Source organism: Bidens hawaiensis, unplaced genomic scaffold, assembly GCF_021521415.1.
Source record: "Bidens hawaiensis isolate Kalapana, Puna unplaced genomic scaffold, B.hawaiensis_p1.1 tig00056043_1, whole genome shotgun sequence".
Lineage (NCBI taxonomy): Eukaryota > Viridiplantae > Streptophyta > Magnoliopsida > Asterales > Asteraceae > Bidens > Bidens hawaiensis.
In genome coordinates, this window is record NW_027500107.1 from 22,368 (window position 1) to 34,721 (window position 12,354).

The 12,354-nt window shown below is 36.0% G+C and overlaps 2 protein-coding genes across 2 annotated transcripts; both read left to right on the top strand.

Moving 5' to 3' along the window:
• Window positions 1–3,011: 3,011 nt before the first annotated feature.
• Window positions 3,012–8,334, top strand: LOC143601310 (protein trichome birefringence-like 35). Its single transcript, XM_077078756.1, has 7 exons — window positions 3,012–3,099; window positions 4,259–4,446; window positions 4,942–5,218; window positions 6,659–6,830; window positions 6,913–7,109; window positions 7,215–7,367; window positions 7,831–8,334. The coding sequence occupies exons 2-7, from the start codon at window positions 4,272–4,274 to the stop codon at window positions 8,159–8,161; spliced, it is 1,305 nt and encodes a 434-aa protein (XP_076934871.1). The 5' UTR covers window positions 3,012–3,099; window positions 4,259–4,271; the 3' UTR covers window positions 8,162–8,334.
• Window positions 8,335–10,374: 2,040 nt separating this feature from the next.
• On the top strand, window positions 10,375–12,156 carry LOC143601311 (uncharacterized). Its single transcript, XM_077078757.1, has one exon. It carries the CDS (start codon window positions 10,375–10,377, stop codon window positions 12,013–12,015), a length of 1,641 nt encoding a protein of 546 aa, XP_076934872.1. The 3' UTR covers window positions 12,016–12,156.
• The last annotated feature ends 198 nt before the right edge of the window (window positions 12,157–12,354 follow it).

Here is a 12,354-nt window from a genome sequence, read left to right on the forward strand (position 1 = left end):
TTAATGGATATTAATGACAGAATTACAAATTTTGTCCTTTAAAAAAAGTCAAATTACGGTTCGTGTCCTTTTCTAAGTTTCCTTGCAGGCGGTGTACTTTAAACTTTTTTTTTCTACACGTTATGTCCTTTACGCTAACTGGGTTAGAAAAACTCAGTTAAATGCCCTCACGTGAGGCGCATGTGAGGGCATTTTTGTCTTTTCGTCTACTGGTAGCTATTTATAATTAAAAAATAAATTAATATATTATAACAAAAATAAATAATAGATATTAAATAAATACTCTCTCTCTCTCTCTTCCCGTCTTCTTTCTCTCTCTCTACTCTCTCCCTCCCTCTCACTACACCAACACCACCACTACCTAACCACCAAACCAACCACCGTTCTCAGCCGTGACCACCACAACTACCATCACCAAACCAACTCCCTTTCTTCTTAAGTCACCGCTGCCACTTACCATATTGCCGGAGATCTTGCCCTCTACTGGCTGCCGCACCTCATGCCATGACTCAAATCCACCACCACCGTGACTCCTACTCGATTTCACCGATGAAACCCCCCACGCATCATCGTCAACTTTCATCTTGTGCCCTAAGTCATCGCCGCCCCTACCCCAAATCGATGAGGTAGGGTGCAATTAGCACTCCGATTTAAGTGATTTCTGCCCAATCGTCCATTGTATGGCCGGAAGTTGAGCGGAGTTAATGTGGTGCGGGATGATGACACGGGTGGTAGGAGGTATGGTGAGTAAAGAGACGGTGAAGGTATGGTGATGAGAGAGACATATGATTATTGATTTGTTGGTGGGTTTTTATTTTTGGGGGTGGTGGCCGGTGATTATGATGGGTTGTGGTGGTGGTTCACATATGAAGAAATGAAGAAGATGAACACGATCTGGGTGTGGTGTGATGCTTCAATATATTAGAATATTGATTTTATATTTATTTTAAGTTTCTATAAACTTACCACACACTTTGATACCTCAACGAAACCCTATCGAAACCCATTCGGAATCCAAACACACCGGAACCCTATCGAAACCCATTCACTGTCTTTCGGTCAAAAGAGAAAGGAAGATGGTGAATCTTGGCTCTTCGATTTAATGGCGGTGGAGGTTTGCTGGATGAAGAAAACCATATAGAAATGGTGGTGTTTGCGGAGATGGCGGTTGGAGATCGGATGGTTGTGGTTTTTTGGTGGTGGTGGTGGTGGTGTTCATGGCTGTTGGTGGTGGATGGAAAGGGAGATTAAAGAAACACAGGGAAAGAGGAAGAAGTTGCAGGGTAGACGAAAAGACAAAAATGCCCTCACATGCGCCTCACGTGAGGGCATTTAACTGAGTTTTTCTAACCCAGTTAGCGTAAAGGACATAACGTGTAGAAAAAAAAAGTTTAAAGTACACCGCCTGCAAGGAAACTTAGAAAAGGACACGAACCGTAATTTGGCTTTTTTTAAAGGACAATTTGTAATTCTGTCGATATTAATAGAAAACCTTTCTTAATATCGAACCTTTTGAATTATTAGACTAAGACTGAGCCCCAACAGCTATCAGGTGTAGCCGTATTTGTTGAATGCATGTTCAGTCTTAAATATGTATCATAGGTTATTATGTAGAAGTAGGGGTACCCATTCTTAATTTGGGTCTCATTTTATACGAAAGAGGCAGACAAATCCCCAAATCCCTAATCGACGGTTCTGTAACACGAATTCCCTTTTGTTTTTCTGCCTTACTTTTTATTTAAAAAGAAACACTGGTCTGAATTTGTTGGGTCTATGTAATTTGCTCCAGTTTAAACATGTAGTGTTTCATGAAGCCTCATTGATGCCCTGTTTTGGTTATGTCTAATTGGTGTTTTATTGTGCTTGTTTCTTCTAATTGTTTGATGATTTAATTTTGTTATTGTGGAATTCTTTTTTCGTATTATGGTGGTTTTTGGAGATTGAAGAATAAAAGAAAACAACTGAGAACGAGAAGGTGGCTAAAGCTACAAATAAATGTTTAGTTGGATTAAATTAATCGAGACCATGTTAAGTCCCATGACCATGTGATCAATAAGTAATATTTTCCATGATACAAGAAAACAAAGTTTGTCTTTCATACTGGCGATGAATGTAGATTTAAATATAACTTCAATGAAGGTAGTTTGTTGGTTTTAAAAGTTGATCAGTGAAAGAAATCGGCCATTGGTGTTTAAAACGCATGACGGCATGAAAAGTTTGTTTTGGTAACTGTGAAAACAAGTTTGAATGGTTTAGTCTGATGTTTAGATGTTTTGTATTGATACTTCTTGTCATGATTGTTGGTTGTTTGCTTTTAAATGCTTTGTCGTTATTTGATTTGGTGGTTTAGTTTTTTATTACATGAATTTGTATTTGATATAACTCTAATGATTGTTTTATTTGCTTTTGTTAATGTATACTACAAAGTTTACGTAATATCCAATTTCAACAAACTAATATTGTACTACAAAAAAGTAAAAACAAACTATTGCAGTTTTAGTAACAAAGGTGACCGACTATATAAAGATTTCATTTTAGAACTTTGAAAAAACTTCTCATGTGGTAATTTGAATGTAGCATCTAATTTATTTCTTTGCATAACATTTATCGTCAACTATACTACAATTTAAAATTTGATGTAATAACATTTATTTTATCCTTTTCACGGTCCGAATAATAAACTAGAAAACCCAAACAGAATCTTTTCAGTTTCGTTAGAATAACTACTAATAAACCTGTTAGGCGAATAATAATGTCGGAGGAATATTTGACATGTTCTTAATATTATTATTTCTAAAGTCAAAATCCAGAAAACAGTCATCATCTTCTTCTTAGTCTGCAATCTCCACCCATGTGAATGAAGAAGCTGCCAGTCTGGATGATGGCTGTTCTTAACCTAAGTTTATTTTCTCTTATATATTATTATTATTATTATTATTATTATTATTATTATTATTATTATTATTATCTTGCCCTCATTTTATCATTTAATTATCTACACGTCAGTTCAGTTCACGAAACCTAGCCACCGCAGTTGATCATCACAACTGACGGACGACACCCACAGACCACCTGCTTCATCATCATCGATTGCTTCAGGTATTCTTAATTTAATATCGATCTAACACTTTATTTTGTTTAGGGTTTTAGTAACCTAATAATGAATGATTAATTAATATGGTGGCTCTCTCTTGTAGAGTTACTTTGTTAGTTGTAAAATACTGTAATATGTTACTTGTTAATTTGAATGTAATTCATTAACAACTTGAAGAAATTTGTTAATTTTAAACACAAACTGTGTTCTTTGTTAATATATTAGCCTTTTCAATTTCATGAGTTTCTCACAGATTACTAATTATAAATTCCTCTCAAATATTGCTTTATAATTTTTAGGTCAAACCACGGTTTTTGATCATTGAAAATCAAAACCGAACCGTTACTAACGGTTTGGTTTCGGTTTTATTTCACAGTTTGGCCTAGGAATGTGCAACCCGGACCAGTTTGGAACCGAGAACGATTTTTACATGAACGGGTTCGCGGGTTTTTGAAAATGCAGCAGCAGCTTTAACAGCTAGCATTATTTGGTTGAGAAAAAATAGAAAAATTGCAGGAGCTTTATTATGCCTAAAAATTCATTAAAAGCAAAATATGCAAATCATTTATCAATACAAAATTACAAACTAGTTAAAAAAATCCACTGCATGTTACATGAAAGGTTTTTGTAATATGTAGTTTTAATTTTCAAACATTATGTTGTTTATGAGATGTGTTTTTAATGGTTGGATCCAATAGATCTATATATATTTAATTTAGGTAACTGGTGCGGGCCAGCAACAAACTGATTCGAACAATTAAATACGCTTATCATAAAAGTTATCCATTAAACAAACATGCCAAACTTCATGTTAACAGCAGCATATTGACCTCGCTGCTGACCACCACTCCGATATATAAATTTGTATATATTACATTTGAGAGTCTTATATTTAGAACTAAGGGTGTTCATGGTTCGGTTTGAAACCGTGTAACCGTTCAAACCGGTCATCGGTTTGGTTTATTTTCTTAAGTTTCGGTTGTTCGTTTTAAAAATCTCAAACCGTGACGGACGGTTTGGCATGTTGGAGCGTTTTTTATCTGATTTTCTCTATAAAGGGTATAATAGTTTATATGCAACTTTCTTTTCTTTTCCCTCGTAATTTTCTTTCGTTTCTTTTTACTTGTATAATAGTAAACAACTCTCTTTCTCTCTTGCCCACAGAATAATAATAATAATGATTCAGAAGAAGAAAAGCCAACTTCCTGTCATAGCAATCGTCTTCTTCCTCTTCTTCGTCTGCACCATCTTTTACAACGAACGCCGGTTTCAACAAATCCACCAAAATGAAAACCAAAAACCAAATGATGATATCGCTGCTACTCACAACAAACAACTGCAATCTCCACCAGGTTTGTAACTCTGAGATCTTGAATTTTGGGTACGGAAATAGTTCGTAATTTGTACCCAAACCAAAAACATCTGATTAATTGACTGACTAGCCCAAAATTAATCAGTGGGGGATCAATCGGTGCCTAGTCGGAATTTTTACAACATAGCTTATAAGCAATACAGACACAATGTTTTAGATTATAATTTTATTGCAATGATCGACACAACTTTGCGTTGCCATGATTATTGAAGAATCCGCTCCTCCATGTAGGTTCTTGAGGGGCTTTATATTGGAAAACTTCTGACACACTATTTTAAATTTAAAATTATTATTTATATTTTAGTTAACAATTTACTAACTTATTTACCATAATTAATGATATTCTTAATTTTAACCATCTAGGGGTGTCTTTTTAGTTAACCAAACACACTCTACCTCTGGCCGATTTAGTAAAGGATTAATATGTGATTTTAAGAAAAAATATTGCTTTTTGTTTTTGGGATTTTGAATTCAGAGATTTTGGATAGATTTAGCGTCTGCAACTCTACAATAAAGTACAATGGAAAACTTGATTTGAACACACGGTTGGTTCAATCTGATGAACAAGAAGATACGAATGACGTGTGTGATGTGTTTTCGGGGCGATGGGTATTTGACAATGTTTCATTTCCGCTTTATAATGAATCTGATTGTCCATACATGTCTGACCAATTGGCTTGTCATAAACATGGAAGACCTGATTTGATGTATCAAAACTGGAGATGGCAACCTCATGGCTGTGATTTAGAGAGGTAATGTTCATCGGTTCACTTGGATACAACTTAAATTTAGGATTGTGTTTTGTGACTTTATCTCAAAGGGGTCAGATCGAAATGTAACTGAGGAAATGAGTCAAACGGGCCAGGTTAAATCGATTTAACGTGACCCAAGTAGTTAGACAAGTGCTAAACAAATACCTGTTTTGACAATACAGATGTGTTATTTCACATGAAATTTGGGGTGCGATTGGGTCAGTTTTGGGCACAAATCGAATCAAATACAGAAAGTTTGGTTTTTGAGTTTTTAAAATCAAAACCGAACCGGATCCATTTTGTAAACTCCGACCAAAAAAGTGTATGCCTAGGCGTAATTTTTGGGCGAAGCGGTGGTTTCCCGCTTCTTAATGCTAAAGGCGCATATCCAGGAGAAACTTCATATTTTTTTTACTTCTCTATATTTTTTCCGATCTTTTTTGACCTTTTTCTGATTTCTTTATTTTAAATCAATAACTTATTGATAAGAATCACATAAAAAATAAGTCAACATACGTAATTTACTCCAACATCATGATAATTCTTTATTACATTTGTTTTGTATATTCTAGTTAAGCTATATACACACACACACACACTAGTTTTGATCCCCCGTATTCGTTTTACATTATTTGTTTTTAATATTTTTTGGATTTTTAGTTTTAAATATTGTAAAGTAATTAATAATATACTTAGGTTTGACGATGAAATGGTTTCACAAATAAGTGAGATGTTATAACCCTGTTTAAAAGCTATTATTTCTTAATTATAAATAATATATTTTTTTTAAACCCGGTTTAAGGGCTATCTGGGATTGGTGAGACCCATAGCCGTGAATTTGAGTCAAATGCATCTTATCAAAACAATATGGTGGCTTGAGAGAATGTAGAGAACAACCAGGGAGCTTTTAAAAGTTTCGTTTATATTTATTTAAGATATTTAAATTTAAATATCATTATTTTAAAAGTTTTTTTTTTGTTTTTTTATTGGTTAAAAATATTATTTTAATTGTTAATTGTATTGAATTTTTATTATATTTTGTAGTAATACTAGTTTTATATATCTATTAGATATATTTTATTGTTTTTATTATTACACTTTATTTTTTTGCTTACCGACCTTGATAAATTTGAATTTGGGCTACAACTTTGTGCTTAAATTTTATTGCTAATAATTAATTAATTGATTATTACACATTTAGACCTAACAATTTTGGGCTACACAATTTATCTATTTCTTTTAAATAATTAATTGATTATTACACATTTAGAACTGTTCGATTCAGTTCTGTCTTTTTTTTTTTGGTTGATGCAAACCGAACTGAACCACAAAACTGGTTTTAAAATAAAAAAAACATTAAACCAAACCGTTGAGTTATTTTGATTTCGTGCACACTTTTACATAAAATTGAGTTTCTTTAACTCGTTTCAACGAACTTAGATGGAATGCAACAGAGATGTGGAATAAGTTGCGAGGCAAACGGTTAATGTTTGTAGGAGACTCGCTAAACCGAGGTCAATGGATATCAATGTTATGCTTATTAGAGTCGGCAATCCCTGCAGACAAAAAGTCAATCACACCAAACGCCCCTCTTACCATTTTCCGAGCAGAGGTACTTTGAGTTTTGACCCGAACAGTCCAATTCTTTGACTTTTGATTAATCTCATAGTTCCAATTGTATGTTATGTTCATAGGAATACAATGCAACAATAGAATTCCAGTGGGCCCCACTTATAGTCGAGTCAAACTCAGACGATCCAGTCAACCACAGATTGGACGAGAGAATAATCCGGCCCGATTCTGTTCTTAGACACGCTTCCGAGTGGGATCATGTCGATATATTGGTTTTTAATTCTTACTTGTGGTGGAGACAAGGCCCCGTAAAGTTGTTGTTGAGTGATTTAAAATTTTTTAGAAGTTTATTATTTGTTTAAAAATAATATTGCTATTTCACTATATGTTATTATTTATAATCCCGTTTATCGTTTTTATTTAGATGGAGTAACGAAAGAAATGGAGTTTGTGAAGAAGCCGAGAGCTTAAACGCGATGGAATTAGCCATGAAAGAATGGGCAAGATGGATAGAATCTAATGTCGATCCGTTAAAGAAGAAAGTGTTTTTTGTTACAATGTCGCCTACTCATCTATGGTAATGCTGTAAATTTATATTTACTTTTTATTCAATCAATTCACTATATATTTTTGTATTTTTTTCAAAAATAATATACTTAGATGCAAAATATTAGTAACGCATATATTCTAAAGTATCTAACGTCGTATATTATCAATACGATATGCTTATATGACACATATTTAGATATTTATTTTGATTCAGTATTCGTTCACATAGATTATATATCTTCTAAGCATATCGTGTTGATAATACATGACGTTAATTATTTTGAAGAATATACATGACTAATATATCACATCGAGCATATTATTTTCGAAAAACCTAAAAAGTATAATTGATTGATCGAAAAAAAATAAAAAGAAATATAATGTGTAAACAAAAAACAGTTACATGAGTTTTAAAGCACAATAATATCTCATGCTCGAATTGTTAAAACATTTTTTTTATACTTAAAACATCTTTTCTTATATATATAAAGGAGTCGGGAGTGGGAGGCGGGCACAGAAGGGAATTGTTATAATGAAAAGGTTCCAATGAAAGATGAAGGATATTGGGGAAGTGGTTCGGATTTGGCGACAATGAGGATGGTGGGCGGTATTTTAAATAAGTTGAAGTCTAAGGTTAGTGTTATAAACATTACTCAGATGTCTGAGTACCGAAAAGACGGGCACCCATCAATTTACAGGAAGTTTTGGGAAAGTCGGACGGCTGAGCAGCTGGCAAACCCGGCGAGTTATTCTGATTGCATACATTGGTGCTTGCCTGGTGTCCCTAATGTTTGGAATCAATTGTTGTTTCATTTCCTATGATGTAGCAGTGGGTTTTGATGAAAACAAGGTTTTGAATATTCATGTGCTGGATCGAAGATGGTGATTTGGCTGCGGTTAGGCAAAATGTTGTTGACAAAAGGTGAAGTGTATCAAAATGTAACCAACTTTTACTGTAAACATTTCTGGCTGGTACATATAAAACGAAACTGATTATGCTCAATCGATAACATGGTTTACTCCCGACGGCCTAACTGTAATTGAATGTATTTCTGTTAGCTGTTACAAAGTTCCCCTCACGGCGATAGTTTTTTTTATTGTGTACATGTTTTTGATGCATTTAGTATTCACCTGAAAATAATCTCAATTGATTTGTCATCCAAATTCATATGATCTTCACTTGATAAATAACAATAACTGTTGAACAAATATTACAGTTTGAAGAAAAAGGGGGGGGGGAGGATAAGTTATCACTATATTCTTTCTGCTAGTCAGTACGGAAACTATCAAGGATTGTGATCAAATCAATTGATTAATTGATTATGAAAGACGAAATCATGTTTGGTCAATCAATATATTGGAGTGATTGGCTTCACATGATTAGCTTGCATATAATTAGTTTTTAATAGTATCCATAGATATTAGTTATTGTATTGTATTTATATCTCTCATTGTAATTGAACAATTTGTGGTTTCATAATATATTCAAAACGTTAATATGGTATCACAGCTCATATCTTTAACGAGAAAACTTTTGATCCTATTAGCCTGCAAACCACCGTCCACCATCCCTAAATTTCTTTTCCGACAACATCTATATTTCTTTTTCGGGCACTATGATCCCATCATCTCCACCAAAATCCAACACCTCTACATACATCATCATTGCAATGGTTACTTCAAATAAAACTACTTCTTTGTCTATATCAATTAGGTTTTACAAAACCTATTACCCTATCACCGCCACAACCATCATTTTCCGGCGAATCCCACCTTTTATAACCTATTTATGTCTCATTCACCCTCCAAATAAAAAAAAAGAAAAAAAAAAAGCTCACAAAACAAATTTTACTTTTGCTTCATCTCCATTTACATCTTCAATTTCATCAACTTTTTCTATTTGTTAAATGCCATAATCATCAACTTCTATCCAAGATTGGACTTATCCTATGACCGTCCATCTTGCGGGAGCATATTAAGGATTGTGATCAAATCAATTGACTATGAAAGAGCAAATCATGTTTGGTCAATATATTGGAGTGATTGTCTCCACACATTTAGGTTTTCATGCACATGCAATTTGGCTATCCAAAGTTCAAAGGTGTAACCATTTTGCTATCTGTATTTGGTGTATTCTGCATTAAGTCATTATACTTTTATGGTATAAGTGTTTGTATCCAAAGACTTCGCCATGTTGAAATTTTTGAGCATCCGAACATGTTGGTTATCACACGCAGTACTAAATCTAGGAAGTATACAAAGGCACACTGAATCACAAAATATAACACAATGTTGAGTAGTATAACACGATGTAGAAGAAAAAAAACACAATGCAAAGAAGAAAGAAATAATGACGAAAGTAAACAAAAAAACACAATTATATGATCAAAAATTCTAAAATCTCTATAAATCAAAAAGCGAAAACCTATAATCTAATATCGTATCCAATTCCTACAGTGATGAATATCAGGGCAATCGGCCTAAAGGCTTGGCATCTGAAAGAAGAAAAAAGTAAACCTTGCAGAAAAGCATAAGGCCCAGCTCCAAGTTGTTTAAGAAGTGACAGTCTCAATATCACTAATTTGAGTTTAATCGAAGTCTGTTCGATAACTTCCTAGTTTTAGAATACTATGTATTTAAACTCAACTCATCCAAAATAATCCTACTAACTTATATTAAAATGAGCTAAAATACATATAAACGTATAATAGCTTAACTCAACTAAAAACAACATATTGTCAAAGGATACAATTTGACATTTTGTTTTAGCCTCGTTTTATATATTGAGGCACTTACCAACTCTTGCCATTTCTAGATGGGAGACATCTTTGACTTATTTATTTATTTATTACTCATAAAATAAAATGAAGAGCACTGAGTGGGAAACCACTAATCATAATAATAAAAAGAAAATGTGACAGCTTTTAATATTTATTAAGAAAAAAGTGTAGACCATGTCTATAAAAAAGGGTTATTATCAAAGCATTTAAGCATAAACACAATCTTTAGCCTTGTAAAGGAAGAGAGTGTCTAGCATGAGAAGTCTTGGAGAGTTGAGGCATTGGCCTCAACCTTTGTATGCTTTTGTTTTCTTGTTGGTTGCTACTCGTGTTGTCATTGCTGAGAATCCTTATGGTTATGAACCTCAACATTATGATGTTTCTAAGTCTCCGCCACTGGTGAAGCAAACATGGCCGCGTCTTCCTTCGTATGTCTACAAGTCACCACCACCACCAGTACCCTCGTATTTATACAAGTCTCCACCTCCTCCATCACCCTCCCCACCACCTCCTTATGTTTATAAGTCTCCACCACCACCACCACCACCACCATCAGCATCCCCGCCACCTCCTTATGTGTACAAGTCTCCACCCCCTCCATCACCGTCCCCACCACCTCCTTATGTTTACAAGTCTCCTCCTCCACCATCACCGTCCCCACCACCTCCATATGTGTATAAGTCTCACCCTCCACCATCTCCTTCCCAACCACCTCCTTACGTATACAAGTCTCCACCTCCTCCATCACCATCCCCACCACCTCCTTATGTTTACAAGTCTCCCCCTCCACCGTCTCCATCCCCTCCACCACCGTACGTCTATAAGTCTCCTCCTCCACCATCACCGTCCCCTCCACCCCGTTACATCTACAAGTCTCCACCTCCACCGTCTCCATCCCCTCCACCACCGTACGTCTATAAGTCTCCTCCTCCACCATCACCATCCCCTCCACCTCCATACGTCTACAAGTCTCCCCCACCACCTTCACCATCCCCACCACCTCCATACATATACAAGTCTCCACCTCCTCCATCACCATCACCACCGCCTCCGTATGTTTACAAGTCTCCCCCTCCACCATCTCCATCCCCACCACCACCATACGTCTACAAGTCTCCCCCACCACCTTCACCATCCCCACCACCTCCTTATGTTTACAAGTCCCCCCCTCCACCATCTCCATCCCCACCACCACCATACGTTTACAAGTCTCCCCCTCCACCATCTCCATCCCCACCACCACCGTACGTCTACAAGTCTCCTCCCCCACCATCACCATCCCCATCCCCACCACCTCCTTATATTTACAAGTCTCCCCCTCCACCATCTCCATCCCCACCACCACCGTACATCTATAAGTCTCCTCCCCCACCATCACCATCTCCGCCACCTCCTTACATCTACAAGTCTCCACCTCCTCCATCCCCATCCCCACCACCACCGTACATCTATAAGTCTCCACCTCCTCCATCACCATCACCACCACCACCGTACGTCTACAAGTCTCCCCCACCACCTCCCTATGTCTATAAGTCTCCTCCCCCGCCATCACCATCCCCACCACCACCTTATGTTTACAAGTCTCCACCTCCTCCATCCCCACCACCACCGTACGTCTACAAGTCTCCCCCTCCACCTTCACCATCCCCACCGCCTCCATATATTTATAAATCCCCCCCTCCGCCATCACCTTCACCACCACCTCCTTATCTCTACAAGTCTCCTCCCCCGCCGTCGTCATCATCACCACCACCTCCCTATATTTACAAATCTCCTCCTCCACCTTCACCATCCCCGCCACCCGCCTACAAATACATATTACCAAATCCATCAGTAAAGTCCCCCTCTCCTCCGGCTTACTATTATAAGTCTCCACCGCCACCAAGACATTATTAAAGCACACACATTTCCTATGCGTAATGAGAAAAGGTTAACTTGTTGCATGTCGCCTTCTTCTGAAACAATTTCTTTCTTTGCATGATTCTTGTTCACTTGTATTTGTGATTTGTTATAAGGTCCAAACATACCATCACCTTAATTTGTTTATCATCATTTTCTGAATTAGTTATGTAAATGTAATTCTTTCTATCAATGAAACATGATTTGCAATCTTTAGTTTCCTTCTTATTGCTAAGTAAATGCAAACAATATATTAGAATGACATTTCACTCCTTTGGTTATAAAAACATGTTAAACTAATTTAGAGACAATAAAAGTGTCAAATTAATATTTGCA

Bases quoted from the DNA above. Each gene is read 5' to 3' on its own strand.
- LOC143601310 (XM_077078756.1), top strand. From the start codon at position 4,272: ATGATTCAGAAGAAGAAAAGCCAACTTCCTGTCATAGCAATCGTCTTC. The intron at 5,219-6,658 runs GTAATGTTCATC...CAACGAACTTAG, and splicing joins CATGGCTGTGATTTAGAGAG to ATGGAATGCAACAGAGATGT. The intron at 7,368-7,830 runs GTAATGCTGTAA...ATATATATAAAG, and splicing joins ATGTCGCCTACTCATCTATG to GAGTCGGGAGTGGGAGGCGG.
- LOC143601311 (XM_077078757.1), top strand. From the start codon at position 10,375: ATGAGAAGTCTTGGAGAGTTGAGGCATTGGCCTCAACCTTTGTATGCT.